The sequence below is a fragment of the Hyperoodon ampullatus genome (assembly GCF_949752795.1).
Source record: "Hyperoodon ampullatus genome assembly, chromosome: 5".
Taxonomy (NCBI): Eukaryota; Metazoa; Chordata; class Mammalia; order Artiodactyla; family Ziphiidae; genus Hyperoodon; species Hyperoodon ampullatus.
This window is the reverse complement of record NC_136918.1, coordinates 69,913,391-69,938,378: the sequence shown is the minus strand read 5'-3', so window position 1 is coordinate 69,938,378 and position 24,988 is coordinate 69,913,391. Positions and strand designations below refer to the sequence as shown.

Sequence of the window (24,988 nt, the reverse complement as noted above, 5' to 3'; positions counted from 1 at the left end):
GCAAAGTGTCTTCAATTAATAACTTGGCACTTATTTAAAAGGTTTAACAGAGGTGAGACCGAAACATTTTGTACCGACAACACGTCATGAAATAACAGAATCTTCTTTTGTTTAAAATAACTTAATACACTAGAAAAAATATGGCAAATATAAATAATTTTGTTTTCATGGAGAACAAATAGTTACAAAGCTCAACCGCATACCAAAGTTCAGCTAAAAGAGCTTTTCCTCGTTCTTGTATAAGGGATTAAAAAAAAAACTAAGGAGGCTTTTTTTAGAGAATTGGGATACAGATTGCTTAGTCCAGGGTATCCCAGTTTAAATAGCTACATGAATTGAGACAAACAAAAATATTACTTGAATATACACCCTTGTGAGATAAAATGCAAATGTTGAAAGTCAACTATCAGTTCACACGTCATAGCCAAAATAAACTTTGTTCGTGTTTATCAACATATTTTACACAAACTTAGTGCCTGTATCTATCTGGGTGTTGTTTAAAGTGAGTGTGATGGGACAGAGAGGGGGAAATAAAGCACTGTCCTCAAATAGGACTTTAGGAAATCTGCAAGAGGGAATACAAGAAAAGGGGGAGGAGAGGGGACTTAACACTGAGCGCCCACTACGTATCAGGCACCACGTGAGGCGCTGTACCTTCACCGTTTCATTTATCTTTTCTTTTTCCTTTTCCCACATTTTCTACCTGCCTCTGTTGTCTTGGGACAATCAGAGTGTAACTTTTTTGCCCTTCGGGCTCTTTTCTTTTGTCCCCCAGGATTAAAGACGGGACAAAAATAAATATAGATAGAAATATATATATATCAATTTCCAGATGCTTTGGGTATTGTTTTTATACTGAAAATGAAAATGGAGTTAAGTGCATGTGAGTAAAGCGGGGAGGGGGGAGACACCATCAATGGAATACAAGTAACATGCAAACCGGAATTTACTGTCAGCAGTCTGGACAGTTCTGCCATAATAATTTTCTCAGAGAAATCATCGTCTGTGGTATCATTTTTGTATTAATATTTTTTTCTCTCCTCGTTTTTATACTGTCTTCCCTCTTCTTGCTCTTCCATACGTGGTGGTTTTTAACTCAAAGCACCTGATTCAACGTAAAAGGAGGCCCGCCTCTCTTATCAAATTGCTTGTATTAAAGTGAACTTCGCAGAAAAAGGTCAGTTTCAAAACCTGTGAACTTCCCAGCTGCGTACATTTTTTTCATCTTAATTCTTTAAATAAGTATACCTCTTCCTTCTGTTTTGCCTTCTTAGCCCATTTTAAAAAACATACACTTTAAGTTGGTAACTCCCCCCCGCCCCACCGCCGCCCCAATTCTCTCGAGATTCGTCAAGGTTCTTTTTCCATATTTTTTAATGTACAAAATACTTTAAAATTTTCTTTTTTGTTCCTTGGTTCTCTCTCCGATTTCAGCTTCTGACGAATAGCAATAAGTTCCCTTTCTCTATTTATCTCTGGTTTGTCTTTTCTACTTTTTATCCCTTCATTTTTTATTAACAGGATTTTTATTTCTACGCAAGAGTCCACCGTCGCAGTTTTGCCGTGAGCCACACTCCGCTGTCCCAGCACTCCCTTGCCCAGTCTCTCTCCAGACCTCCCAAACCCAGCCCTACAAAGCCAAATTCTAGGCCCTTGGGTAGGTGAATGGTCAGGAGCCACGGAGCTGGTGCCCTTCTTGGGATCCCAGGTCACGCCCTCCGAGTCCGGGATGAGGAATGGGGAAAGGGGCGATCAGCGGGTGGAAAGAGGCTCGGCTCCCGAGGTCCGGAGCAGGTAACGGAGAAGCAGCGGGGCTCGGAGGGCGTGCAGGCTGCGCGCCGCGCTGCAGGCGCGACGTTGGCGCTGGCGTTGGCGTCACAGACCCAGGGCGGCCGCGTGCTTTTTGGCTTTCAGTCTGAGATCCGCGATGCTGGAGTTCTTGCTGGTAGTCTTGGCGGCAGCTGCGGCAGCCACAACAGAGGCGGCAGAAGCTGAGTCCGCGGCCAGCGTGGCGAGCGGCAGTCCGAAGGGCGGCGCGGGAAACATCATGTAGGGCGCGTGCGCGGCCAGGTGCGGGTGCAGGTGGTGGTGCGCGTGCGCCACGGCGCTGTCCAGCTGCAGCTGCGCCTGAACCTGAAAGGACAAGGGCGTCACGTTGCAATGACTATCCTAGGGTGACAACAGAATAGAAACAGAGCATTAACGGCGTCCAGCTTAGCTCGGGTAAGGCTGGGGCAGGGGACGGGAAAGGGGCATTTGGCTGACCTTATCAGTCTGTTAATGAATCTGGGGCGCCACAGGGATATTCCAGGGACCCTGAGTCTCTGCAACTAGCTCAGTGTGGCCTATCCCCTTGAGTCCCAGGGACTCCCGTCTGCAGGAATTGTGGCCGCCCCCTCGGGAGCTGGGTCCGTCAGAAGGTGACATTGCTATTGTGCTAATACATCACCCTCCTGAAAATAACAATGTATATTGGACAGACGACGGGGTGAGGATCATTACCCTCCTCTTTTGATGCTGTCGTACACCTTTTACCGGGCTACTAAAACACTGAAGTACCATTAAGCAAATTACAAAACTTTTAAAATGTCACCTAGGGAAGTTGTTGCATCTTCATCACAACTGGCACAATTGTTAGTACTTCTAACATTTACTGCTATTAAAATTACCTTGGGATCTTGTTAAAATGTGGATTCTGATTCAGAAGTTCTAGTGTAGGGCCAGAGATTCTGCATTTCTAACAATCTCCCAGCTGATGATGCTGCTGCAGACTAGGAGATCACCTTCTGAGTAGTAAGGGTCTCCTTTTAAGATTCCCCTCTCTCTCCAGTCATTCTCTCTTGCTTCAAAAGCCTAGCATCAGGATACCAGAATCCAGTGGTGCCAGGAGAGCTAAGATCTGCCTAATACTAACCCTCAATACACAGGTGCAGCCAGGTGTCTCTCCCGACCAGGACACTGGCATCTGAGAGTTAATTCATGACTTCACAGTCCTACGGAGAAGGGGGCCTGGCCACGGGGAAGGTCAGGCACTGGTTGGGAATGGATTGAACCCTTAGGCTTGGAGAATGGGGAGTTCAGAGCACTGGGATTTCCCAGGATTAAGTCATTGCTGCAGACTGCACTTTTAAAATATAGTCTTAAAGGTTTCTGTATGGCTAAGAAATGGATTGCAGCTGCAAGGTGTCCCTGGGAAGACCAGTGCTTCCCTCTCTACTAGATATGAAGCTTTGCAGCTTTAAAAAATCAAGTCTGAGCTGGGAGTGTATGTATGTATGTATGTACGTATGTACGTATGTATGTATTTATTTATTTATATTTATCTTTGGTCAGAGACATTTAATGTGAATAAGAGATAGAAAACACCTAGAAAAATATTTAGAGTTGCCTTACAAACACCTTAGGACTAACCTCTGTACTGGATCTGACAAAATCTTAATCAGAAGGCTTTTCCCTCTTCTACTCAAGTGCAATCTTTACTGCATTTTTAAAGGACCAATTGCCGCCCTCAGGCCTCTGCGGGTTTCCCATGAGGACAGAAAGGACTAGGCATGTAGACCCCTGACACTGTATAGGTTTTTAAAGGGGAGTAGGTCCACTATATCATCTGAAAATTGATCCTCTACCTGTATAGACACCTATATTGGGGCTCAGAGACAGGGGATGTTCAACAATTCAAGCAAATATCCAGGTCTTTTCACAGTTAAAAACAGGTTGAAACTGGGCTGTACTTGCCTGCTGAAATGGCATCCTTAAAGCACCTACATTGACGTAGGGTGCTACTCTACAAGCTTCAAATTGGCTGGCAGCCCCTATGAGGACGCCTGCAAAAAATGGGGGAACAAAACACCATAAAGTGAGATTAACATGTCCAGCATTGTTTTCCAAGGTTCCAAATGGAACCAAGATAGAACTATTTCCTTTGGAATTGTACTGTTATCTTCCTAAACTGCTGCCAAAATTAAAAGCAATGTAATTTACTCCCAAACTTTAGGACTCTCATTAACTGCCTTTGGAGCAGATTTTTAAATAAGGACCATAGTTATCTTTGACAAGGTTCTTTTCTGTCTTCATAATAACAACATCCCCTAATACTCTTTTTACTTAGAGTATCAAATGTTCTTTGTCTGAGAAGCATACCTTTATGCAGTTGATTTTCTTGTTTTCTACATTTAGCTCTTCGATTTTGAAACCAAACCTACAAATTGGAGGAAAAAATAAAACCTAGATGTCATAACTCAGAGTAATGTTTTAGGCAAGGATTGGGAGATATAGCAAGCAATCTTTGAATTATATACAAGAATCTTAATTTCCAAAGTTAAAAACATAAATAAATGACAAAATAGAAAGATTTCATATACTTTTGCGAGATAAGTTGTTTCTTGATAAATTACTGTAGTCCCGGTTTCATGTTTCCACAGTTAGAATCCCCAAGGCCTAAAACTCGCCCTGATACCTGATACTAAAGTGATAATGGGTTTAGATGTTTGCCCAGTAAGACCTGAGAAGAATATGCTCATTAATAGCCTGTAATATTAATTAGTTTCATCTTCAAGAAAAACCAAACACCAAAGCAAATAGTGACTCTGTTTTTTAGTTTTTTTTTTCCTGGGGGTGGGGGGGATAAGAGTGTGGGAAGAGGTAATTAGTGTCATAAAAGCCTCACTACAAAGAAGTTGAGAATTTCTCTGTTCCTCTGTGCAGCAGAGTGTAACATGGTAGCAGAATAACTGTGCCATTATCATGATAATCTAATTTGCTTCTATAGAAAAGCCACTGAGTGCAGTTAGGGTAGTAGAGAAGTGTCCAGAAGATAGATCAAAATGTAAATAAAGTATGAAAAAATAAATACCAGCAATGAAGTTCACTTATTATGAGAAAAAAAGAAGAACATTCTGTGAAATGGGAGTGGGGTATGAATCAAGTAACTGCTGGATACTATCTTCTCCCAGATATTACCTTGTTAGATAAACTTGCCAACTTTTAGAGGCAGTATGGCAGATTTTAAGAAATTCAAATAAAGCTTGCTTTTATACTCCAATAATATAGCATTATATTCCAGTAACACAGCATATTGACTGATTCATAAATTAGTGTTAAAAAACATGGAAGTAAAATATTGCTTCAGAGCTTTCTTCTTGTTTTTGAAAGCAAGTGTCACAGTCAATGGAAATCTTCAAAAATTCCCCTGCCATTTAGTGTGGTAGAAGGGTGGATTTCATGCCAGGGTGGCATCCTTTGTGTACCTCACATGGCCTGAGGCTTCTTGCCTCTTTTTTCCCCTAGAAGAGTTGGAGCTGATACACTAATGCTCACAACTGTAATAATTATCATCATGTCTTTAAGGGGTTGCTAAGCCTCTAGAGATCTCAGTGCACAGAGCAAAGTAGGAGAGGCTTAAAAAGGAAGGCTCTGCTGTTGATGCTGTGATGACCAAGGCAGCCTATTATTACTTTTCCCCTTTAAAGTGACTGCTCTGTTTTTGTCCTGATCCTATTACAAGATGCGGGGAAGCCCCATAAGAATTGCATAGTTCGCTGCAGATGGTGGTCTCTAGCCCAGAGACCTAGGGAGTATCTGTTACAGTGATACTTTGTAACAGCTGCAGATGTTCAGGCCTAAAACTGCTCCATGTGTTCAAACAAATAATGACTATCATTTTCTCCTATTTTATTATTTGAGTGGAAATACAACCTGAAACACTTAAATTCGTTTTCCATAAAACTAAAAGGATATGTATGCATGTATGTATATAATTTTTTCCCCTTAAGCACTCCTGAAGCCTACTTTTCCCATTACATTCACCGCCACAACCGGTAAAGAAAATCTGCCCCAATGCTAACTCCATTGAGTGTGGCACTTGCTGGGGTCAGATTTTGGAAATGTCAATATTAAGATATGTGGATTGTTTTAGAATCAAGTTTCTGTAGGTTCAGGTTCACTTCCCTGGTTAAGTGAGAGAACAAAGAGTGACCAAACGCATTTATTTCTCTGCTATTTCACACACAGTTTGAGATCGACCGCTAACGGCAGACTGTAAATTTGTGCACTTAACAGTTGCTAATTTTCTTTATAGTCTGTACATCTATAAACCTAATTGGCATATCCGCTTGGCAAACCTAGATCCCAGAGCAGACCCTCAAGGAAACCCAACTCCGCCGAACAAAATATTCGTTGTAACTTTTAAGGCATCCAGAAGATAAAACGTTTTCTGTGGGATTTTTTTAAGGCTTATAAAAGTAGGCCCATTAGCATTAAACCACATTAAAGGCATTGAGAGGCGAGGGTCGGGGGTGTGGTTTATAGAAACTCTGGGAGCAAGCCCAGCACAGCTTTCTTCTGCTGGGAACATATGTTGGGATGGGGCGGGGCCGGGGGGGGAGCACGGAAAGGCTTTAAGACCAAGATCTACTTTGGAAAATAAGACCTCTAGCAGAGACATCGCTTCCCTTCTCACCTCACTCCAGACATTTGGACCCGCACCCTCATCGTGTGTACCCCAGGCGACTCTCCAACCCCAGGCATGCCCCTCCTCTGCTCCCCGCGACCTCCTCACAGGCGGGTACCTGCACTCGGGCCTCGGACAGCCCCAGCCGTTGGCTCAGTTCTTCACGCATAAAGGCGTCCGGGTAGTGAGTCTCGTCAAAAAGCCTCTCCAGCTCGTTGAGTTGTTCCAGGGTGAAATTGGTCCGACTTCGCCTCTGCTTGATTTTGGTCTGGCCTTCGTCCTCCATCCCTTTCGCATCCTCTTTGCGATCCTTCGGCTCCGGGGACACTGGAGGGGGCACCACGAACAGGACCACACGCGTACGTCCACGCGCGCACACAGCAACACACACACACACACACACACACACACACACACACAGACAAAAACAACACAGCAAATGCCGTTACCAGATCTGTCTCCAGAAGGATGGAGGATCCTGCCCCCTCCCGGAGTTCCTGTCCAGTTCCTCACCCGGCTGCGAGGAAGAGGATCCTGGAGACGCGAAAAGATCAACTCTGGGCGGCCGCCCGCGGGCAAGGTGGGCATTCACCCACGCATCCCTTTTGCAACTGTGGCCTCAGCTCACCTCCTCACTATTCAGCCCACAGTCCCCTGTCCTCCCCCGAGAACACCAAATCAATTCCACTCACCCTCCCTTGCATTCACTCTCTCCCACTCGCGCACAGAAATCAAAAGCGCCGCACCGGGCGGGTCACAGAACGAGATGCCGGCAGGAGAGCGCGGCGAGGCCACGGACTGGCCTCTTACACCAGCCATTCCCAGAGTGCTGGGCCGTTGTCAGGCCAGCAGTGGCCGCCGCCGGCTCTCTTGTCTCTCTCAAACTTGCTTGTCTAATTTGGGAACAATTGGGCTGAAGGGTCACAGCCGGAGGACAAGACCCCGGGGCCGCATGGCACTGGGAGCCACTTTCCCGGGCGCTCTGTGCGGACCCAGGGCTTGGACGAAATCCCGCGGACGGCCCACGGACAGTCAGGCAGTCCCTGTCCCCCCTGCCGAATCCCAGTCGCCTGAGCAGAGGCGCCCACGCCATGTTGGCGGCCTGGAGGTCTCGCTGCCCACACCCGGCCGGAAGGCCGAGGGGCGGAAAACCAGCTTCGGGGAGCCAGCGGAACAGACCGCTGTCTCTTTCGCTCCTTTCTCCCTCCCCATTGGAAAGGCAGACGCGACCCTGAAAGCTTAAACCCATAGAGATCAACAGGTTCAAGCGGAACATTCGGGATCCTCGGTTTCTATTGGTTGCTCAAAGCCTTTTCATGCATCCAGCAGCTCGGATGTTTAATAAAATATGCATTTTTCTGCTCTAGGTTTGCACACATCCGTTGCCACTTTCCTGTCCTTCCTTCTCCTCCCTTTAAAAACAGGAGCTCCACGAGTGTGAACATACAGGGACACCAGAGGGATGTGGATAGATATATATATATTTAGGCCAAGGGACCGTGATCAGGGGAGCCGGTATCAACATAAGCTGCCTTCTGGAACCTTCATCCTCTGCGCCTGAGTCGGAGACTTGGGTTTTTAAGGTGCAAAAGCTGAGTTTGGATAATTGAGGCTGTTTGCAGTTCTTCCCAACCCAGAATCCCAATCAGCATGGGTGTTAAAAATCATTTCCAGAAGAGCCGGCCTGCAGACAAATTAATATTTGCCCTGAGCTTGGAAATCAACAATCCCAGGACTTTGTTTGCCCACGGTTCGTGGGGGGTGCCTGCTGGTGTACCCAGGGCCTGGAGCTGGGGACTCAGGCCGGGAGGGTGCACTGGACCGCCTGACAGTTATGCTACCACTTTCCAAATTTAGGAGTACTTGGTACCCCATCTGGGAGAAGAACCTCTAGAACTCAGCCCAGCGTGGCATTCTAGTTACCGTGATCTTAAGTGTTTCCCGCATATCTACTTCTCAAAGTTCATGTTGTGGACGTTTGTCCTTCCTTAGGGAAGAAGTGGATACATTATAGCACAAACTGAAGCCAAGTTAATAGGAAAATATTTCCACAGATATTACAATGAAATTTAAATATGAAAACACATCTTTCAGATTCTGCCTTTGGCTTTGTTTATTTCGTGCCATCCACAGTGGAAGCCTCTCAAACTTTTGGGGCTTCAAAGAGAAAGATGTCCACATTTACAGTTGATTAACAGACTTAATATAATCTCTATTTTGGCCCCAAATTTCCACTTATTGGCCTAAACAAGAACAGACTGTTATAAACGACTTAATTGCTTGCTTAAATATGTGATTCTAAGCATGCCACATATTTCCTTAATTGGAAAAATATGGCAGCACACCAGTTACTGCAGGCACCAAGTGCCAAATTAATTTTATTGTTGAACTCCTTTGAATTGGTACAGGACGCTCCACCATTTAGAAAAAGCCTTTTCCTAACACTTTCCTGGCACCAAAGGATTATCCCACCACAAAGTCAGAGTACTGGATGATGCGACGCAGTAAAATTTCGAAAAACAAACAAACAAACAAAAAAGGAGCCTAACGCATCTCCCGAAAGAAACAGCGCACAGCCTGAACCTTAGCCTGCCTTGGTCTCATTCTACCTCCACAGCTCAAAGAAAATGGGAAGTTTGGGGCCCTAAATTCCAGGGAGCCAGGGTCTTCGCGGAGTCAGCGGCAGCACGAAACCCGGGGCGACTCCAGGGTGAAATCCCAGTCAATCTCTGTGTCTGTATCTCTGTCCCCTTTCTCTCTTTTTCTTTTTTTTCTCGGGCCTAGGAAAGGGGCTCCCGCAAACTCGGCGCTAGATGCTAACTGTAATCCCGCCGCCTGGCCCAGCTACTACCAGTACCGCCTTTCGCAGCCCGGCCCAGCGAACTTCCCCATCCGCCTGCGGGCCGTCTGGGCTGCGGGCCCATCCTCCCGTTGGTGAAAATGCGTTTCGGTGGAATGGGAGTAGCGGGAGCATCTGAGAAGGGCGCGCGCAAACCCCACACGCCCCCCCTCCCCGCACACACATTCGGACCCCACCCACGACCGTGCACACCACCGGACTCCCACCCCTCCATCCTCACTCCAGCTTCCAAAGCTGGGGTCCAAGGGCCCTCTCCGCGTCCCGCCCCCCTCCCCGCTGGGCCTTGGTGTCCTCTCCCGCCCGAAAGGAGTCAGGAAGGCGGGAAGGGGAACCGCGGCCGGGGGTCAGGCCGTTACCCTCGGTGAGCCGCGGGCTGCCCGGCTCCCTGCTTCTCTCGGCGGCGCCCATGTCCAGCTCCCGGACGGGAGAGCGCGCTCCTCCAGCTCCTCCGCCCGCTCCTCCTCCTCCTCCTGCACCTCCTCCACCTCCTCCGCCTCCGCCTCCTCCTCCGCCGCCGCCTCCGCCGGCCGCCCGGACTGCGGGACTGCTGCGGTCGTCACGGCCCGGCTCCGCGCAGCCGGTCGGCTCCTTGGCCCCGCGCAGCGGCCCGCTCTCCAGCACCTCCCGGTACGTGATAGCCTCCTTCTTCTCCTTCACTTTCTGGTCAAAAGACTTGGAGACGAACGCCGTAAGTTCTTCCATCGCCGCCAATGCCCGTCAGCCCCGCGCTCAACGTCTCCCAGCCGAGCCCAGCTCTTTTTTTCCTTCTTCTTTTTTTACTGCTCCAGCCCCCCCAATAATAACACATCAATGGGACAGGGGTGGGGGAGGAGTGGGAGGAGGAGGAAGAAGAAGAAAAAGAAGAGAAGAAAGAAGAAAGAGGAGGAGAAGTAGAAGGAGAAAAAGAAGTAAGAAGAGGAGGAGGAGGAGGTGAAGGAGGAGGAGGAAGAAGAGGAAGAGGGAAGGGGCGGGGGCCGCGGGAGGGAAATGGGAACTGATGCTTCCCTGCCGGAGCGCGCTTGTTCAATGTTAAGATCTTTGACAATTCTTCCTGCGGAGAGTTCAGATCTGATAGCAACGCAGCGCTTGAAGTCTCACTATTTATACTTCGCAAAGGCGGCCCCTTGTTCTGAGTAAATTACCTCCCCTTCGCAACTCGGAGGGAGACCCTTCCCGGGTAGCACCCGCGCCACTACCTTGGGGTGGGGGAGTGGGGGTTGGGAGGTGGGGGTGATAGGGAGAGAGGGAGTGAGGGGGGAGGGGGAGAGAGAGAGAGAGAGAGAGAGAGGGAGTGAGGGAGAGAGAGAGAGATTGAGATTGATTAAGGCTGGAGTACAGGCTGGCTGGGGCTGGAGTGTGAGTGAGGACAGTGAAGGGGGACCAGAGGGAGTGGGAAGAAGAGGCAGACAGTCCGGGTTTTCAGCTACCTCGGCCGCCTGCGCTCTTGGCCATTAATTCAGGATGACAAGAATCCATAATTAATTTAATTAGGCGTGGATTTTGCGTTGGTGTCACGGCTTACTTAAACACTAGGGAGCTGGACTTATTCCGCCGGGGCGTGGTCAAGAGGAAACTGACAAGTGCGCGACTCCTGGAGTCAATAGGGTATCCCGACTTGGCATCCGACCCTATGTCCTCGCCGGGCGTCAGGGTGCAGCGCAACTGCTCGGCCCCGCATTGCTGCCCGGCAACCCTGCCCTGCATCAGGCGCCCGGGACCCCAGTTCTGCATCCTGACCCGGTATCCCGATCCTATATCCCTGCTACCCCGACCCGAAACCTTGTAGCATCCTGGCTTCACAACCCTGCCGAGTCAGGGTCCTTTACAGTTTCTCAGGCGCACGCAGCTCCTTTCAGGGGCTTCCGGGCCCGCGGCCAGAGCTGAGCCTGGGTCTTCACCAAACTCCCTGCCCCGGGGAGTTTGTGATTCACCATTATTCGCGTCCTGGAGACCGAGCCGACTCCTCTACGGACAAACCCTGCTCGACGTGGCTGGTTTGTTTAACACATTTCCCGAGCAGCTGTTCCCTGACAGATTCCATTTTAAAGTATTTCCTTAGCGCTTGGTCAAGGACAGTTTGACTTCGTTCCCTCTTTGAGGTCTCAGGACCCTCACCCTTCTCCCTTACTCTTTGCACCCGGACCCCTCCCACAATGAACTACAGAAACTCTTCTTTAGCATCCCGGGAAATATTCTAATTGTTTCCTAATTTTGAAAAGAAAATGATTATCCCTCTTTGAGTTTGAAAAAAAATCGATGTTAAGTTTGGGGCCCATCTAATTTATGTACCGTGGATTATTAAAAAAAAAAAAAAGCTCGCCGGGAGAAAAGCCCCTCCCAAAGCTACGATTTAAAATATATTCCTGGACTATTTACATCGAAACTGTTATATGGAAGGACACATCTATATTCCTGCGTCATTTGTCCGTATTGTGCAGGACAAAGCTTGCTGTGAGAATTGTGGCCATATATATATACCCCTCACATAAGAATATTTACATATGAAAAAAAAGAATATTTACATATGGAAAGTTATATTTACCTGAGTGTGTAAACAAATATACCTCTTCAAGTGTGGCTTTGGGGACATTTTTGAGTAGTCTGAATATTAATGCAGTCTTTCTGATGTTAAATGTAACTTGTTCGTTTTCTTGGATCTTATACTCTGTAAAAATAAAAGCAATTATAGAACTTTGATTCCTATATCTTCCACCCATTGGTTAAGGCATTAACACAGAGTTAACGGATCATTTGAGAAGTTCCATCAAAGCAACTGAAACGTGTAAAAAGAGAACACAATTACACCTTAATACATTAATGTTTCTAGAATGTATGTAAATAGAAGCTATACGTAACTTTATGTCATACCACACTACTCAGATTAAAATATTCAGTTAGTGAACTTAATGAAGATGGAAATCACACTCCTTAGAATTGTTACTTTGCCTTTTTTCTCTTGAATTCTAAAGTTTCTTTTTCTTCTTAAAACATTTCATTTATTGCTACTTTTAGGAAAAACAGTTAAGATCTTTAAGTTTCCAGTATCAATAGTTTTTAGGTATCAGTAAATTACACGAGTGTTTGCTTTTTATTACACTACAAAAGAGACTCAAGTACTCACTTTCCAATGTTATATGAATTTAGAAACATGATTTTACAGTTAGTCTTGGGTTACTATTTGTGACCACTTTACTCCTGATATTATTAGAGGGGAATAACCATAAAACTTTAATCCTTTATGAAAATCCGTTTTTAAGGTTATTTAGCAGAATGACAAATAATAGGGTCAGCTAAATAGATGTGGTGCTCAAATAGCTCTCAAACTGAGGTGTTAAATGTGTATTCACAAACAGCTCCAAAAACAGCCACTATTAAAAGTCTGGTAAGGGATCAGGAGGCTCACCAGCTACTTTTTTTGCCCTTTCAAGCACATGACTTTTAAGTCTGAACTCAAAATCCATCTACTAAGCTTGAGGGAAAGATGAACACTTTAAAGTTAATTAGGGAAGACTTGGATACAATAGTTGTATAATTCACACGAAATAGATTTTCTCATAGATTTTTCTGGTGTGTTGCTCTTAGTATATTTACAAATAGTGGCGTTCCTATGAGATGGAGCTATGAGAGATCTTTAGTGTCTAACCACGGATTCCTACTGGCCTAAGGGAAGTTTAGTTTAAAAAAACCCCACCAAACCCTGGTTTTGAAATCATATACTAATAAATGCTCACCAAGTTCAAATGATGTTTCTTTAAATAGCAAATATTTTCCAAAGACAAGACACTTCAAAATGCATTTCTAGTAAAAACAAACAAACAAACAAAAAATTGAGAGTAAAGTTCAGTTGACAGCCTGCAGACAGATATACAGTTTCCAATAAAATTCAGGACCCCAAAGGTTCATTTCCACCGCCCCCCCACCGGCTCTTGAATTATTTAAAATAAACATGTAGTGCTGTAGTTAAGCTTTAAAATGGTTCCTCAAAACAGGTTAGTTAAGGTACAGTCACTTACGAGAAATAAAATTGTGGAGGTGATTTTCTCCATCTCAAATGTCTGTGGAAAACTGTAGCTTGGGTATACAGGAGTTGTGAACGAGTTGGTTCTCACAGTCGACCCAAACCAAGGCCAACAATTTACCTCCTTATCGATGCTTACTTATAGTAAATAAGGAAAAAATGATGTTCATGCAAGGACAGATAAAGTCCTATGAGTTACAGAAAATGCTGAATTGCTTTCATTTGTATTGGTTTAAATAACAACAACAAAACCCCCTACACATTTAATTTATTTTCCAGAAGAAACCTCCTTTCCCTGCCTCGGGCAGTTTTCTCCCATTCCGCAACCAACCAGTTACTTTAATGTGAGAAAAAAATTTGCGCCCAACCTGTGCCTTCACCTTCAGGGCAGAAGAAACGCCGACTTTTAATGCATTTTTGCAAATAAATCATTACAATTTAATCACACACGACTCTGACGCTATAAAGACACACTCCCATGATTTATTATTGTTGGGCCAGTTTCCTCCTCTCCCAGCGTGAGATAATCGATTTTGCTACGTGTGGGTGTCTATAACTTCCTATAATGCAGATCGGTTTACTGATTATCTGTGACGATAACGACGATTACTAAGGCAATAATACTTTTCAGTCCCCACCTTTATTGGTTTTTGGTAGCAAGAAACTCAAATAATCAAGCAAGCAAAACCAACACCAAACAAAAAATTGGCGGCGTGACAATCTACTCCCTCGGCACTCCTAACGCCTGGCAGCCTCCATCGATGCACTCGAAAGCTCGGCTGACGCTGCCTGGCGGTGAAACCAGGAAGGCGGTGAGCTTAAACTGAAGTAAGTTCTGTGGACGCCGGCGGCGCCCAGATTTGAAGAAACGTTTCCAGATCTGCAGCGCTTGTAAGTCTACGGGAGGTGTAAGCCCGAAGGCCGGAATCCAGGTAATGCCCGCGTCCGGGGCCTGAGAGGCGGCTCCTGCAGCCGAGGGGTTCCGAGGCCCTGCTCCGGCTTGAGGCGGCGCGGGCCTGGCGCAGTGTGTACGGGAGGCAGCAGCAGCGGCAGCTGCGGTGGGTGGTGGGGGTGGTGGGGGTGGTGGGGGTGGTGGTGCTGGCCCGGCGACGTGCCGAGCGGCGCAGTGCGCAGGCGCCTCGCACCTGGCGGAGTCTGACCTTTGAGGACCAAGCTGGGGCCTTAGGGGGGTGGCAGCTATCGGGTGGTACGCGGTCGCAGGCCTCAGGCTAGGCCCTGAGTCTCGCGGTGGTGAGGGAGAGTTAGCCACCTGTTCTCCGCCTCCGCTCCTCAACACCTCTCGCACCCCTACCCACACCGCCAGTCCCTGATCCTTGATAGCTGCTTTTGGGTTTCTGGGTTCGTTTTGTAAGGGGTGACCGGTGCTTCGTCAGTAGCTATAGGTAGCGTGGAGCGTGAGGGAGGCTGCAACCTGGCGTACTCCGTCCCACCCACTCCGTTGTCTCTACTTTAAATCCGCCTCCCCTTCCAACTCCGCCCTCCCCCCGCCCCTCCCCCACCGCCACTTCACCCCCCACCCCCCCACTCGCTCGCTGAGAGGAGAGAGAGTGCTGGGTGAAATACACTTTCCTTCTGAAATACACTTTCCTTCCTTAACAAATAAATATACTCGCCTTAAACGCTCATCTGTTTTCTTGACTTCAGGACTTGTGGCCTTGTGGTCATAGCCCAAGAGCATATGGCTACCCTTAAACTGTTTCCTTTGGTGAGAGGTTATAATACACTGTTATACATGTTGCCTGCTCTTGATTTTAGGTCATCCTTAATTTCTCTTTTAGAGGTTGTATATCTTTAAATGCACAGTGGAGGCCAATTTTTTTTTCTTTTTTGCATTTTCAGAATTAGCAGTAACTTATTTGTATTTCAACTAACTAGGTACTAGGTAGTTAAATAAATTAAAATGTCTCGTGTTGTCACAAAAAAGTATTCAAGTTGTCATCTTTGGACTTAACCATAAAAGCTCTATAACCACCATAAAAGCTCTGTAATCATACAAGCTCTAAGTGAAGGAGGTACGCAGAGTTTTCAGGTTTAAAGATTGGAGCAGATATGACAGGTGCAGCCCTGTGAGGAAACTGGGTATCCTTTGAGAGCCCCTTTAGCCCTAGAGTCTATAAATATTCACTTTATTTGCAGACACAGGAGATTTCCTGCTAAGTGGTAGCACTTTATTACTGTATGTTCTTCAATAAGAGGGCTAAAAATGTTTGAAACTGAAAAAGATAAAGGCAGCTGGCACCTGTTAATTGGCCTTACCAACTTTACTAGTCTCAGCAGAGTTGTGTTATGAGTTGGAATACTTGTGTAATAAGATTGTTGTATTAGATGTATAGGTATATTTTCTGCCTTCATTTTCACACCAGTGAGAGGAAATTCCTATGACTGATAATGTTTTTTTAAAAAAGATGCTAGTCTGCGTATTTTTAGTTGTGCTGGGAGGAGTGTTTTGATAATTCTGTATCTCTTGAGTTTTGCTTTATTTTGCTCATTAAGCTAGAATTTTACCTTAGTTCTTTTTTTGCCTTGGGTGGTTCTGTGCTTGTTTGTGGATTTCTTCCTATGCTAAATGGTGTTAACGCCGTTTTTACTTTTCTCTACCTCTTTGAGGTGGATTTCCCATTGAAATGACTGTTCTTCCCCCCTCCCCTTTGGTCATGTGTCCAAGATCAAAAAGATTATAGTTTGATATACTGTGAATGAGTAGTGGTGAAATAATTATAAACTGTCATGTCCTTTAGGAATCTTTGTTCTCTCTTAACTGCCTGCTTTCTGAAAAAGATAACTGCTTATTTTACCTTTATTGATTACGAGACAAAGGAACTACTTGTGTGTGCTTTTAAGCTCTCTTTTGAGTGAACACATTTTGGCTCTACATCTTCAATCGGTCACCTAAACTTTACAGTAAGATGTTTTTGTAAATTGATGTCCTACTGTAGTCATTATGTCATGGCTTCAGTTCTATAGTGGGAGTAGTTGGATATGGTTTGAAACCATGAGACTACAACCAGGAAGTAATAGAGGCTAGAGTGAGAACAGAAAACTGAGAGCCTTAGGAGTTGTGTCCTTGTGTTGCCTTTTCTGCTTACAGATAGATTGAAAAATCGTTAAGTTCTGGGATTCCTAAAAATCTGCGCTCAATTCATCATTTCTCTTATCGGAAAGAGCTATTAATGGGTCTTTCCATGTGTTATACCTTACCAATGGAGTTAAATATAAACAGTTCTTCCTTACTAGGAGTGTGTGATATAAATTGACCACCATGACTTGAATGAGCAAATATATTCAATTATATGCTAGTGACATTATGGAAATCCAGAGGTAAGTATGAATCTAGGGAATTCAGTACTGTCATGGATAGAGAAGACAGTTTTTGGATCTACTTCTGATTTGTTCTTAGTGTTCACTTTCTTTTCTGAATAAATATTTGAAGTTAACTATAATAAAGAAATGCAGTGACTTTTTGCTTTCTCTTATTGAGATTAATTATACTTCAGCATGATTTTTTGAAATGTAAATGTGTTACTTGAAAAAATAATTATAGATTTATGACAGTGATTTTTTAACTTTTTTCACCCGGTTGCTCTAAGGAAGGATTTTATATCTTCCATTAACTTTTACGAGTTAATGTAACCATTCTTCTAATATGGATGAATTATGTTATTTGATATTAAAACATAGAAAAAATTTACACCCATCTCTCAATCTCTTTTTTGGTCACCAACAAGGTACATAATTAGATGTATGTCCTTTTCTTTTTTTCCTACTTCTTTATGCCTTCTATAGGGACTTAATCAGCTGGACAAAAATGGAGAATGGAAATGACTGTGGGTACCTTAGAGTAGTGGGTCTCACAGTTTTTAGTTTTAGGATCACTTTAGATTCTTAAAAGTTACTGAGAACCCTATGAACTTTTAAAATATATATATTTATTTATTTGTTTATTTACTTTGGCTGCACCAAGTCTTAGTTGTGGCATGCGGGATCTTTAGTTGCAGCATGCATGCGAGCAAGATCTAGTTCCCTGACCGGGGATCCAACCTGGGCCCCCTGCATTGGGAGTGTGGAGTCTTATCCACTGGACCACCAGGGAAGTCCTGAGGACCCTACAAACTTTTATCTACCTGGGCTATATCTAGAAATATTGCCTTACTAGTAATTAAGCCAGAAAAATTTGAAATATTTATTAATCCACTTAAAAATAACAATAATAAATCCATTACTTGGTAACATAACATTTGATATGAAAAATAGCTATATTTTCCCAAACAAAACAAACTTAATGAGAAAAGTGGCATTATTTTTCATTTTTGCAAATCTCTACCATCTGGCTTAATAGAAGACAGTTGGATTCTTATATCTGCTTCTGTATTCAGTCTATTGTGATGAGTTTTTTGAATGAAGTATATGAAGAAAATCTGGATTCACACAGATATGAAGAAAATCTGGATTCACACAGATATGTTGTTGGAAAAAGTAGTATTTTAATAGCCTTTTCAGATAATTACTTCTTTAATACTACTCCAGAACTTGACAAGTAGTTTCTTAAAGGTTGGTTACAATGTGTTATTTGAAACTATATCAATGACCTTTTCATGCTTACATTAAAATCTATTGGTCTGGGCTTCCCTGGTGGCGCAGTGGTTGCGAGTCCACCTGCCGATGCAGGGGACACGGGTTCGTGCCCCGGTCTGGGAAGATCCCACATGCCGAGGAGTGGCTGGGCCTGTGAGCCATGGCCGCTGAGCCTGCGCGTCCGGAGCCTGTGCTCCGCAATGGGAGAGGCCACAGCAGTGAGAGGCCCGCGTACCGCAAAAAAAAAAAAAAAAAAAAATCTATTGGTCTGTCTGGCACTGTGAATGGATTTTTTACTCATATATAATTCTGTGACATCATGCATTGGTCTGTTGGAAAATACTGGTTCACTGAGTTATGCATATCTTCCAGATATTGACACCCTTCATTATATAATATTTAAAAAATTTCCATATGTTAATATCACCATTGATCTCATCAGAGGAATCTTTAAGTGCTGAGAAGCTGTCAATCTCATGGTGACAAATACAAGTTATCCAACATTTTGATTTTTGCTTGAGAGCTCAGATTTTATCATTGGCAACAAATTGACACTTTCCTTGAAGTGAAAGACTCCCTTAATTCATTTTTGAGAAGACGTCTGTCAAATACCCAAGTCTGAATAATCATAGTCAGTTCTTTAAAATAAATAGTGTTTCAGGATAAAAGCAGCTAGTTCAACTTGTAATTCAGCTGCACAAATACTTTTCTCAAGATAACCATCCTTCTTCACTATGCAGCAGCAGTTATGTGTATTTCCTAACTCATCACACAGAATATTAAGATGTGTTCTCAAGTGTTGAAATTTAATAAAATTAATGACTTTTACTGCTTTATCAAGGACATTCCTAAGTGAAACTGCCTATTTATTTATTTATTTTTTATAAACTGTGTGTTGCAGTGAAGAATTCAATGACTGCTAGTACCATTTGGCCCCATTGCCTTGATTCCCATTAAAGCACCAGCAATTTTGCCTACCATTGCTTCTACGTTATCAGCGCAAAAGTCAACACAGTGAAAAAGGTAAATCATGTTTTAGTATTATAATAAAAATAGTTTCGACTTGTTGGATCCTCTGAGGTCTTAGGACCCCCGGGGTCTAGAGAGCCACTGTGAGAACTGCTGTTAAACTGGAATGTAAGCTCCTTGAGGGCAAGGATTTTTCTCTCTTGTTCATTGATGTATCCCTTATACCTGGGCCTGCTGTAATCCTGGAACTTTTTAACCTATCTCAAGTGTTAGACCATTTGTTTTCTGAATCTGGGTCATCTGTTCACTCTCTCCTTTTGGTAGAGCACATCCTTCAGTACCTTCCTAAAAAAGGGTGAGTGTGAGGTGTAATTTTGAGCCTTTGCATATCAGAAAATGTCTTTATTTTGATCTCATATTAGATCTATGATTGGGCTGAATATAGATTGTAGTTTGAAAATAATTTTCACTTAGAATTTTGAAGGCAAGTCACCATGGTTTGCTGTGTTGCTGCTGAGAAGCCCTGTGCCTTTTATTGTGATTCCCCATTTTTTTATCTTTAGAAGTTTAGGATCTTCTTTGTATTCCTCATTTCTAAAGTTTTATGGGGTATGTCTGGTGTAAGTCTTTAAATTCATTGTCCCAGGGATTTAGGGCAATTCATATCTTTCAATTCTGGAAATTTTTAAAATTATTCTTTGGATATTTTTCTTTATCTCTTTTCTATGCTTTGTTTCTTTCTGGAATGCATATCAGTTAGATATTGGACTTCCTGGATTGATCCTCTTTTACCTTCTGTTTTTTATCTTTTTATTTTTTTACTTTTCATGAGTGCTTTGATAGTATCTTCTAAGCCTATTGAATTTCTTAGAAATTATCATTTGTTTAAATTTTAAGCTTTGGGCTTCCCTGGTGGTGCAGTGGTTAAGAGTCCACCTGCCGATGCAGGGGACACGGGTTCGTGCCCCGGTCCGGGAAGATCCCACATGCCGTGGAGCGGCTAGGCCCGTGAGCCATGGCTGCTGAGCCTGCGCGTCCGGAGCCTGTGCTTCTTAACGGGAGAGGCCACAACAGTGAGAGGCCCGCGTGTCGCAAAAAAAAAAAAAAAAAATTTAAGCTTTCTCTCCTGTTCTATGGATGTCTATGGATGTACCTCCTATTCTTGTTTGCTGGATCATCTTCTCATATATTTCTGAGGATATTAACTGATTTTTTAAACATTTTCTGGCGTGTTCCTGGTTTACTATGAGTTGCTTTTTTTTTTTTCTGTTTGGCTTCTGTCTCTCATGATGAAGTCTTTCATCACATGATTGATTTTCTTTTGTTGTATAATTACTAAAAAGTTAACAAAAAAAGTTTGTAGAAAAAAAGTTTACTGTGGGGAATTCCCTGGTGGTCCAGTGGTTAGGACTTCTTGCTCTCACTGCCAGGTGCCTGGGTTCAATCCCTGGTCGGGGAACTAAGATCCCACAAGCTGCATGGCGTGGCCAAAAAAAAAAAAAAAAAAGAAAAAGTTTACTGTGTTCAAGGTTTGGGCTTGGTTATAATACTTTCATAATACTTATATATCTTCTTCCAGGTACTGTTTAGTTTTTGGAGAAAAAAATCCTATATCTGAATTCTTGGATCCAAGCACACAAAGGGCTATAGTATTTACTGTTAGATTGTAGACTTTCACTTAATCCCTTTAACTTTTAGCTGAGCATCTCTCTGCCCTCTTTTACTGTGCCCCTGGACCTGGTGCGTCACTGTTTCATCATTTTTCCAAAATAAACCACCTCTCCTGCTGGGATTGGGAAATAGTAGTCACTTATCTGTGTTGGATGGCAGGGGGGACCTGGGAGATTACTTCTTTTACAGGCTTTCAACCAATTCCCTTGTTTTTTAGTTCTGTGTCTCATTGTGCCTGCTATGGTATCTGGTGTCTCGAATTCCTGATCCTTTCTGATTTTTGCTATGTGAATTGGCTTTTCTCCTGTTGGAACTCTCTGCAGTTGCTTGATGTTCAGCTTTCTTAGCTCTAAATCCTGCATCTGTTTTTCATTTACTAAAAATTTGTTGACATATCTTGTCTACTGTTCCTGTTGTTTTCTCCTCTGGTCTCTTTATCCTTGTGCATTTATGCTTTTTTATCTTTTACTCTAATTTTAGTATTTGTTAAACCAGATAATAAATAAAAACTCATCTTAATTTATATGGTTATTTGTGGGTAAAGAAAATTCTTAACTGTTTAAAGGTGAAACCAAGAAAGAAAGAAAGAGACAGGAAATAAGAACAGTTAAATGATCACTATTACTCAATTATGTACAAATTTCTTAATGAAAATACACACACACACAGATGTGTGGTTACATATGGTATATAATAGATATATGGATATAAATATGTAAATGGATGTTATATACACACATTTAAATATATATATATATATGTACATATATACTATATGTATATGTAGGATTTCCTAATCATAGTATTTTGAAAGCTGGAAAGGATCATGGTGATCTTATATGAAGTGCACTTTTGTTTTCAATGAGGAAACTGGCTTAGATATGCTAGTGATTTACTGAACATTTCAAAACGAAGTTTTCCCATTGTTTTGTTGAACTGTGAAATGTCAGAAATGTGAACAACTTTGAGGTTCAGAACTATATTTAAAGTCTAATTCTGGCTCCAGGTAAATAGCTTTAAGTCTTGAATTGAGTTATAGTAGTGATTTTTCAACTTGTATTGCATTACAGTCAGGGAAGTGATGGCTCACCTGGTTCTGAAAGCAAAGTTGTAATTTAATGTATTGCTTTTTTTTTTTTTTTTTGGCGGTATGTGGGCCTCTCACTGTTGTGGCCTCTCCTGTTGCGGAGCACAGGCTGCGGACGCGCAGGCTCAACGGCCATGGCTCACGGGCCCAGCCGCTCCGCGGCAGGTGGGATCTTCCCAGACCTGGGCACGAACCCATGTCCCCTGCATCGGCAGGCGGACTCTCAACCGCTGCGCCACCAGGGAAGCCCGTATTGCTTTCTTTAGAGTAATGATATTTAACTTAACTTGAGTAAATATTAAAGGAAAGTGTGAGATTTTTGTTTATCTGATCCATGAGCTATTTATCCTAACTATTATATAAGATGGATCTTGCTTTTATGTGACATTGAAAGATAGCTAATATTTTAGTAAAAAAATAAAATTGTGTATGAAAATCTAACTTAAAAGTAAGACAAGTAAGCTTCTTATCAGCTAAGTTAATGCCTAAATATAAAAACCTTATATTCTATTTCTGTAATTTTTTTCTTTTGTATACCAAATATACAAATATACCATAGCCATATAGAATATAATTAAAAAAGAGAAAATTTACCCAGTTTCCTCACTTAAATATTATCAGTTGTCTTCATTTTTGCTCTTACTTATTTATACATAGTTTCTTAAATTATAGTCTCTGTACATGCAGTTTTAAATAATGCTATAATGAATATCTTCATGAATATATCTTTTAAGAAAAACTTTCCAGATATATTCCTAGAAATAGGATTGCTTTGTCAGAAAAGCAGCAACATTTTTTTTTTTTTTTCGGTACGCGGCCCTCTCACTGTTGTGGCCTCTCCCGTTGCGGAGCACAGGCTCCGGACATGCAGGCTCAGCGGCTATGGCTCACGGGCCCAGCCACTCCGCGGCATGTGGGATCTTCCCGGACCGGGGCACGAACCTGTGTCCCCTGCATCGGCAGACGGACCCTCAACCACTGCACCACCAGGGAAGCCCAGCAACATTTTTATGACTCTTTATTTAAATTGCTTAATTACTTTCTGGAAGGATTATATTACCACTTTATATAGATATTATAGTGTAAAGAGTTGACTTCATTTTTGGTACTTTAGTTAACAGTACTTCATCAACTTTGGTACATTATTTAACATTTCCTCCCTCAAATTTCACAAGTGACGTTGATTCAGTTTGGTTTTTTAAAAAATTTATTTAACTTTTATTTATTTATCTTTGGCTGCGTTGGGTCTTCGTTGCTGTGCGTGGGCTTTCTCTCGTTGCAGCAAGTGAGGGCTACTCTCTGTTGCAGTGCGCAGGCTTCTCATTGCAGTGGCTTCTTCTGTTGTGGAGCACGGTCTCTAGGTGCGCAGACTTCAGTAGTTGTGGCATGCGGTCTCAGTAGTTGTGGCTCACGGGCTCTAGAGCGCAGGCTCAGTAGTTTTGGTGCACGGGCTTAGTTGCTCTGTCGCATGAGGGATCTTTCTGGACCAGGGCTCAAACCCGTGTCCCCTTCATTGGCAGGCGGATTCTTAACCACTGCACCACCAGGGAAGTCCCAGTTTGTACACTGTTGATGGTTAATAAGGTCTCTTTTTTTTTTAATATATTTATTTATTTGGTTGTACCGGTCTTAGTTGTGGGAGGCAGGCTTCTTAGTTGTGGCAGGCAAACTCCTTAGTTGCAGCTCACGGGCTCCTTAGTTGTGGCTCGCTGGCTCCTTAGTTGTGGCATGCTGATTCTTAGTTGTGGCATGCTAATTCTTAGTTGCAGCATGCATGTGGGATCTAGTTCCTGGACCAGGGATTGAACCTGGGCCCCCTGAATTGGTAGCATGGAGTCTTAACCACTGTGCCACCAGGGAAGTCCTCCAGTGAGGTCTTATCCATTTAAAATTTTAGAATTTTCAGTTAGAAAAATTAACTCTAAAAGATAGTAAAATATCTTTTATCTTTAGGGAAACATGAGAATATAGGAAGTTGATCCCTAAACCAAATATCATATAATTAACAATAAATGCAACTTAAATTATGAGGAAATTGTTATAATGAACTGTCCTCAGGGCTGACTCTTTAGGAAACATTGAAAAAATTTAGGACAAGTTTACATTGTTCATAAATTGTAAAAAAACAGTTAACTGATAGAGCTAGAAGACTGTACTAGAGCTGTTTCTCATCTTGTTAAGAAGACTTGTACATTTAAAATTTTACTTTAAATAAGACATTTAAAATTTTTTTTTTTTTTTTTTGCGGTACGTGGGCCTCTCACTGTTGTGGCCTCTCCCATTGCGGAGCACAGGCTCCGGACGCGCAGGCTCAGCGGCCGTGGCTCACGGGCCCAGCCGCTCCTCTCTGTGGGATCTTCCCGGACCGGGGCACGAACCTGTGTCCCCTGCATCGGCAGGCGGACTCTCAACCACTGCGCCACCAGGGAAGCCCTTGAATTTTTACATAGTTAAAAAAAATTACTGTATTGAATTTCATCCATTGTGCCATTATGTTAGAAATAATTTTCTTTGAATTTAAACCTGTAGAAATGGGACGCCGGTCATCTGATACTGAAGAAGAAAGCAGAAGCAAGAGAAAAAAGAAACACCGTAGACGGTCTTCTTCAAGTAGTTCTTCAGATAGTAGAACATACAGCCGAAAGAAAGGTGGAAGGAAATCAAGGTCAAAGTCAAGATCTTGGTCCAGAGATCTTCAGCCTCGCTCACATTCTTATGATAGAAGGTGACTTTCATAATTTTACTTATGTAGTAGTGAGAGTAACATTCTTTAGAGTTCGTATGTTTCTGTGCTTTTAATTTTTCTGGATAAAACACTTTTCTCTTTGTGGTTATATATTTATGAGTCTCAACCCCCAAAGGGTTTTGTTTTGTTTTGTTCTCCCCCAGGCCCAGCACATGGGTCTTCATCCTTTGTCTATTCTTTGTAGATGGGAAGATACAAACTGGTATAGTTCTCATACCATATTAGTATCTGATAATATTTGGGAGGCAAGTAATATTTGATTATATTTTATTTCAGACGCAGGCATCGATCGAGCAGTAGCTCTTCTTATGGCTCTAGAAGAAAACGAAGTCGAAGTCGTTCAAGGGGTCGAGGGAAATCCTATAGAGTTCAGAGGTCTAGGTCAAAAAGCAGAACAAGAAGGTATGCCATATCAGATATTTATTGCTTTGTAACACACTATCCCCAAATTTAGTGACTTAAAGCAATAATCATTTCTTTTTTCATAATTTACAGTTTTGACTGAGCTTAGCTAGCAGTTCTTCTGCTAGTCTCATCTGGGGTCACTTATGTGGTTCTAGTTATCTGATAGCTTGACTGAAACTGGATGGTCCAGT

The 24,988-nt window shown here is 43.1% G+C and overlaps 2 protein-coding genes across 6 annotated transcripts in view; one reads left to right on the top strand and one right to left on the bottom strand.

Moving 5' to 3' along the window:
• Positions 1 to 1,875: 1,875 nt before the first annotated feature.
• SHOX2 (SHOX homeobox 2) lies at positions 1,876 to 10,010 on the bottom strand (the record flags this gene model as incomplete). 2 transcript variants are annotated; one of them, XM_079704583.1, is made up of 5 exons in its annotated part: positions 1,876 to 2,169; positions 3,736 to 3,824; positions 4,141 to 4,198; positions 6,567 to 6,775; positions 9,665 to 10,010. In XM_079704583.1, the coding sequence occupies 5 exons, from the start codon at positions 10,008 to 10,010 to the stop codon at positions 1,876 to 1,878; spliced, it is 996 nt and encodes a 331-aa protein (XP_079560709.1). The 2 variants fall into 2 exon arrangements, with proteins under 2 accessions (XP_079560709.1, XP_079560710.1); XM_079704584.1 differs by having other exon boundaries at positions 1,876 to 2,133.
• Positions 10,011 to 14,049: 4,039 nt separating this feature from the next.
• Positions 14,050 to 24,988, top strand: part of RSRC1 (arginine and serine rich coiled-coil 1) — a 441,446-nt gene continuing 430,507 nt past the window's right edge. Inside the window, exons 1-3 of one of the 4 annotated variants that reach the window (XM_079704152.1) lie at positions 14,050 to 14,258; positions 24,176 to 24,371; positions 24,669 to 24,794. In XM_079704152.1, coding sequence (XP_079560278.1) covers positions 24,178 to 24,371; positions 24,669 to 24,794 — 320 coding nt within the window. In that variant the 5' untranslated portion in view covers positions 14,050 to 14,258; positions 24,176 to 24,177. Of the gene's footprint in view, positions 14,259 to 18,834; positions 18,943 to 24,175; positions 24,372 to 24,668; positions 24,795 to 24,988 lie in introns of those variants that run through there. The other 3 variants (XM_079704149.1, XM_079704151.1, XM_079704150.1) reach the window with 3 other exon arrangements.